Source organism: Eucyclogobius newberryi, unplaced genomic scaffold (genome assembly GCF_026437365.1).
Source record: "Eucyclogobius newberryi isolate DKJ021-1_F unplaced genomic scaffold, fEucNew1.0.hap1 SCAF_11, whole genome shotgun sequence".
Classification (NCBI taxonomy): Eukaryota; Metazoa; Chordata; class Actinopteri; order Gobiiformes; family Gobiidae; genus Eucyclogobius; species Eucyclogobius newberryi.
Window position 1 is genome coordinate 39,684,871 of NW_027315735.1, and position 6,152 is coordinate 39,691,022.

General features: G+C 47.7%; 1 protein-coding gene across 1 annotated transcript; it reads right to left on the reverse strand.

The window, feature by feature from the left end:
• Window positions 1-603: 603 nt before the first annotated feature.
• Window positions 604-1,429, reverse strand: LOC140346561 (uncharacterized). Its single transcript, XM_072432692.1, has 3 exons — window positions 1,364-1,429; window positions 1,126-1,275; window positions 604-1,053 (listed from the first exon to the last, which is right to left on the reverse strand). Exons 1-3 carry the CDS (start codon window positions 1,427-1,429, stop codon window positions 604-606), a joined length of 666 nt encoding a protein of 221 aa, XP_072288793.1.
• Window positions 1,430-6,152: the final 4,723 nt, after the last annotated feature.

Here is a 6,152-nt window from a genome sequence, read left to right on the forward strand (position 1 = left end):
ATGACACGCCGTCCCATGACACGCCGTCCCATGACACGCCCCGTCCCATGACACGCCGTCCCATGACACGCCCCGTCCCATGACACGCCCCGTCCCATGACACGCCGTCCCATGACACGCCGTCCCATGACACGCCCCGTCCCATGACACGCCGTCCCATGACACGCCCCGTCCCATGACACGCCGTCCCATGACACGCCGTCCCATGACACGCCGTCCCATGACGCCCCGTCCCATGACACGCCGTCCCATGACACGCCGTCCCATGACACGCCCCGTCCCATGACACGCCCCGTCCCATTGCAGCCCAGGCAGTATCAACAAAACATCAAAACAGGTTAATCCAGTTGTACTTTGAGTTTCAGAATGACTCAAATACCCAAATGAGACGAGTTAATACAAGTGCAAATCAGAGCAATACAAGAAGCAGTTACTTTGATCTGACACAATAAATGATACGACTGAGAGATGACGATTCAGGAGGTTTAATGCTCAGTGATATGACTGGGGCTAAATCCTATCAAGATCTGATCAATCAATTGTAAAAAATAATAATAAAAAGAAACGTCAGTATCACCCGGGATTTACTGATTTAAATCAAGACTAATCTTTGGTTGGGATGGAGGTCTGTCTGGGAGCCACGCCTTTGGAACAAGGATCAAAATATCCACTGGTCTTCAAACATTCTTTAGTGATTTCCAGACACACAAAGCAGAACTCCACTTTGCAGCCAGGACACACCACGTTCTTACACATCTCACTGTTGTGCTGCGACAGCGTCCCACAGGTGGGACATGCGCGAGTGCAGGGACAGCCTGTCACTTCTTTTACAGACTGAAATACAATCTCAGGGCATGTTTTAAGGGCTTGTAGCTCTGTATTGACACAGCCTTCATTATCACACGTGTCAGTGCGAGAAGTAGGGCCTTTCCACTCTTTGAGACACTGCCAACAGAACATATAATCAGTCCCTTTCTGGGCTTTGCACTGGGGACAGCGCACACACAGCTTATTGTGTTTTTTTCTCATAGTAAGAGACTTGCAGCTGGGACACTGTAGAAAGAGACACACACACAGGTTATTGACAGAACGTGACGCTGTCGGAGGAAGGAAAGTTACACTCACACGTTTGGCATTCAGCCGAGTGAAGGCCAGGTTTTCAAATCGTTTGTCCTCAAAAGAGCTCTTCTCTTTGTCTGTCAGAAGAGCCATTCTACACACTTCATCAAAAGGCCACACAAGCGTGCAGACGCCACACTCAAACTGTATTTTGCCCTTTAAGTAAAGAAACATAAGCAGTGAACTAGGAGATGAGGCCTTAGGGTCCATGATACAAGCAGCTGTGAAATGTGTCTTGACTCACATCGTCCAGCTGCCGATCACACCAGTCTGTGAGAGACTGAGGGGGGACGGAGTGACCACAGGACATCGCAGCTCTTTTAGAGCTGGAGCCTTCACACAAAACTGAAACACACACAACATGGGACATGTTACATACATTCAATCCATATTAACAATGAAATGTTCTTAAGGTTAGGATCAACAGCATGTTGAAGTGACAGTCATTAAAATGGTGGTTCCAACCACATCAAATATTTTGAGGATTTAGGAATGACACGAAGAACGTGGTGGATTTGATGTAAAATAAGACATCACACATCAATAAATTGTAGTTGTACGGCGTCTTTCAAAGACATATAGTAACAAAGTGCTTCACACGGCTCCTGGACGAGCTTTAGGCTTTGATCAGGTCAGTTATTCACACGGTGCCTGTCCATGCAGCGCCCGAAGGGTCAAAACCAAGACTTTGAAGTGGACTCGACATAAAACAGTGTGATGTGGGCTCTCCTGTTTGTCCGGATCATCTTAACTTCTTTTGTAGATAACATAGATTTAAGCTTTGAGACAGTTGAGAATTGTAGCTGACGCTATTGGTCAGTTTTCTCAAACACTTTTATTTTCATGGGAGTTTTTATTTCATTATTATTTTATTTCTGGCCAAGTTGGCTCAGGCATCATTGTGGTTGTTTTCTTATTTATTTGTTTATTTATTTAATTTAATGAAACAGACGGTGAAAGAAAAGACTGACTAGAGAAAGAAAAAGACAAACCACTTCACGACCAAAGGTCACATGTTGAACACTTCTGTTTGTTTATCTCATACTGTTTGTTTATCTCATACTGTTTGTTTATCTCATACTGTTAAAGCTGAGCTGACACAAACATGAGTCTGGAGCTGATGTTGTTCAGATACAAACAATATGTGGAGAAAAGGTCTTAAGTCACCTTTTTACTTATGTTTTAATATCTCATTTATTTCAGGGACTAAAAAACATGTGCCAGAATTATCTATTTTTCATATATAATCAGTCTAAAAACAGGGCAAAAAGAAATACAATAAAGCAATGATTTTCTCTTTGGTCCTGTTTTGTTCCATGTGTTTTGCTAAATGTTATAAGATAAAAAAAATGAAATAAAAGTATAATTTAAACCATATTAGCTTGCCTGGTCTGTCACATCCCTGGGGTCTCCTCCACATCTCACACCTGCAGCAACAAACAAATATATATTACATTTCATTCTGTACAAACTTCATTCAAAAACAAGAATAAAAAACAAGCCTTGTCCTCCAGCAAATCAATTCAAATCAAATCAATTTATTTTTGTAAGGCCCAAAATCACAACAACAGTTGCCTCTGAGGGCCACAGGGAGAAATGAATCAACAATGTCTGTGGTGGCGAGGGACGATGTCCCAGAGTCCTCTGTCCTTAGCTCCTCCCTCTGTCCTTAGCTCCTCCCTCTGTCCTTAGCTCCTCCTTCTGCAGGAAAAACTACAAAAAACCTCCTTGGGAAAAGTATGTCCCTGTGTTAGTTCCAGTGAAGGAGGATGTGACTCTCACAGACGTGAGGGAGACACTGGAGCTGGACCCACTCCTCAGGCAGATGAGGGACCGTCCACACGGGGCAGGGACACTTCACCAGGAGAGGGACATCTGGGTCCACAGGTCCTCAGGAGTGAGAAAAAGAAAAAGAAGGCGGTGAACAGTTTGCAAGTGGAATTAAAAAATAAATATTGTTTGATAGAATAAGTCAGAAGAAGAGGACAGAGTTCAAGCTGTCATACTTCCCCCAGCACAGTTGCTCCTAGGGCAGCGTAGCTAAAGCTGTGGGTTTATGTTTCTGTTCCTAACTACTCTGACCATAAGCGATTTCGAAGAGGAACGTTTTAAGCCTGGACTTAAATGAAGAGACTGTGTCAGCATATTTAACATGGGTCGGGAGCTGATTCCATAACACAGGAGCTCTACCTCCTACAGTACTTTTAGAGACTCTTGGCACCACCAGAAGGCCGGCATTCTGAGAGCGAAGAGCTCTGTTTGGATGATATGGTTCTATAGCATCTTTGAGGTAGGATGGGGCCATGTCATTTATGGCTTTGTAGGTCAAGAGTAGAATTTTGAATTTGATTCTAAACTCAACAGGAGCCAGTGAAGAGACTTCAGCACTGGCGTAATGTGCTCTCTTCTTTTTGTTCCTGTTAGTAATCTTGCTGCTGCATTTTGAACCGCAAAGCGTCCATCAAGACCACACTGGTGGGGGACGTTCCTGGTGTCACGTCTTCCACAACTGCCACCGCCTAGAAACAATTGAACATTATGAATAGGAAACAAACAGTGGCGGCTGATGGTGCAGACTATAGGGGGCGCTATTGGACATGACCCTGTTTTTGTTTTTTTTAAATGTCCAAAATTGAATCTTTAACATTGACTGTATGAATACATGTTTTAAATACACATTTACAACTGAATTAATTAAGTAAACACACTTTATTTCCACTTTTGCTAATGATGATACAATAACATCATACAATGAGTTAGAGGCAGATACAGTTTGTGAGAAAATATATTTGACATAAAATGACGTTTTACACTTTATAAAATATCAGATTGAAAAGAGCAAATCAAACATCTCAGTGTCACTGTCACTTATAGATATAAGTATAATATATAACTATAAGTATAATATATAACTATAAGTATAATATATAACTATAAGTATAATATATAACTATAACTGTCACTTATAGAGCAGAGTAACAATTACTACATGAAGAGGAAATAAAAACACAAACAATTTTTGGAACGACGAAGCCTCTGGTGCGACGAAGCCTCTGGTGCGACGAAGCCTCTGGTGCGACGAAGCCTCTGGTGCAACGAAGCCTCTGGAGCCACGAAGCCTCTGGAGCCACGAAGCCTCTGGAGCGACGAAGCCTCTGGAGCGACGAAGCCTCTGGAGCGACGAAGCCTCTGGAGCGACGAAACCTCTGGAGCGACGAAGCCTCTGGAGCGACGAAGCCTCTGGAGCGACGAAGCCTCTGGTGCGACGAAGCCTCTGGAGCGACGAAACCTCTGGAGCGACGAAGCCTCTGGAGCGACGAAGCCTCTGGAGCGACGAAGCCTCTGGTGCGACGAAGCCTCTGGAGCCACGAAGCCTCTGGAGCGACGAAGCCTCTGGAGCGACGAAGCCTCTGGAGCCACGAAGCCTCTGGTGCGACGAAGCCTCTGGAGCGACGAAACCTCTGGAGCGACGAAGCCTCTGGAGCGACGAAGCCTCTGGAGCGACGAAGCCTCTGGAGCCACGAAGCCTCTGGTGCGACGAAGCCTCTGGTGCGACGAAGCCTCTGGAGCCACGAAGCCTCTGGTGCGACGAAGCCTCTGGTGCGACGAAGCCTCTGGAGCGACGAAGCCTCTGGAGCCACGAAGCCTCTGGAGCGACGAAGCCTCTGGTGCGACGAAGCCTCTGGAGCGACGAAGCCTCTGGTGCGACGAAGCCTCTGGAGCGACGAAGCCTCTGGAGCGACGAAACCTCTGGAGCGACGAAGCCTCTGGAGCGACGAAGCCTCTGGAGCGACGAAGCCTCTGGTGCGACGAAGCCTCTGGAGCGACGAAGCCTCTGGAGCAGGACCAGTGGTTCTTTATCAGACCAAAAAAGGATGAAGCCTGCGTAAGTTCACCTGGAAGACCTGACTCCACCTGCATCGACGACCACGCCTTGGCACCTCCCCCCAGCTCGACCAACGCACCCGAGCCGGGCGGCGGCCTGTGAGAGTCGGACCCCCGCTTCACACGGAGCTCCTCCAGGTTTCTACTTTTTCCTAAGGAGGTTTTTGTCGGTGTTCCTGGCCGAGAAGGAGGAGCTAAGGACAGAGGACTCATTTAAGCCCTCATGCGGTTGGCTCGGGCGGTTCAGACCGTACTGCGACCCTCCTCCTCCTCCTCTGCATCCCTCTCATCCTCCTCCTCCCCTCCTCCTCCTCTGCATCCCTCTCATCCTCCTCCTCCCCTCCTCCTCCTCTGCATCCCTCTCATCCTCCTCCTCCCCTCCTCCTCCTCTGCATCCCTCTCATCCTCCTCCTCCCCTCCTCCTCCTCTGCATCCCTCTCATCCTCCTCCTCCCCTCCTCCTCCTCTGCATCCCTCTCATCCTCCTCCTCCCCTCCTCCTCCTCTGCATCCCTCTCATCCTCCTCCTCCCCTCCTCCTCCTCTGCATCCCTCTCATCCTCCTCCTCCCCTCCTCCTCCTCTGCATCCCTCTCATCCTCCTCCTCCCCTCCTCCTCCTCTGCATCCCTCTCATCCTCCTCCTCCCCTCCTCCTCCTCTGCACCCTGAACGTGCTGTTACATTAGGTCTGGTCCAGGTCGAGGCTGAACTATTTCTGATCAATATAATGATTTACTCCATCCACACGTCTCATCTAACGAGCTCAAACTAACGAGCTCAAACTAACGAGCTCAAACTAACGAGCTCAAACTAACGAGCTCAAACTAACGAGCTCAAACTAACGAGCTCAAACTAACGAGCTCAAACTAACGAGGGGGAAATCCTTTTCTTTTTCTTCTTTTCTCTACCATTTCTTATCATTACAGTTTATGGCAAAAATCTTAAAATAATCCATTTTCTGTTGTTTTCTTTGCCTTTGTTTGAAATCCTGGAAATGTCTTTGTCGCTGGAGATGTTTGTGACACATGCACTTTATCCTAAACCCTGCAAACCGTTAACCCACGCGGGCCCCCGGACACCACGCGGGCCCCACGCGGGCCCCCGGACACCACGCGGGCCCCACGCGGGCCCCCGGACACCACGCGGGCCCC

What these genes read in the sequence shown, in the direction of transcription:
- LOC140346561 (XM_072432692.1), bottom strand. Translation starts at nt 1,429, where the DNA reads ATGTCCTGTGGTCACTCCGTCCCCCCTCAGTCTCTCACAGACTGGTGT. An exon ending in GTGATCGGCAGCTGGACGAT is followed by an intron (nt 1,276 to 1,363) that starts GTGAGTCAAGAC and finishes CTTTACTTAAAG; the next exon opens with GGCAAAATACAGTTTGAGTG. An exon ending in CTCGGCTGAATGCCAAACGT is followed by an intron (nt 1,054 to 1,125) that starts GTGAGTGTAACT and finishes CTCTTTCTACAG; the next exon opens with TGTCCCAGCTGCAAGTCTCT.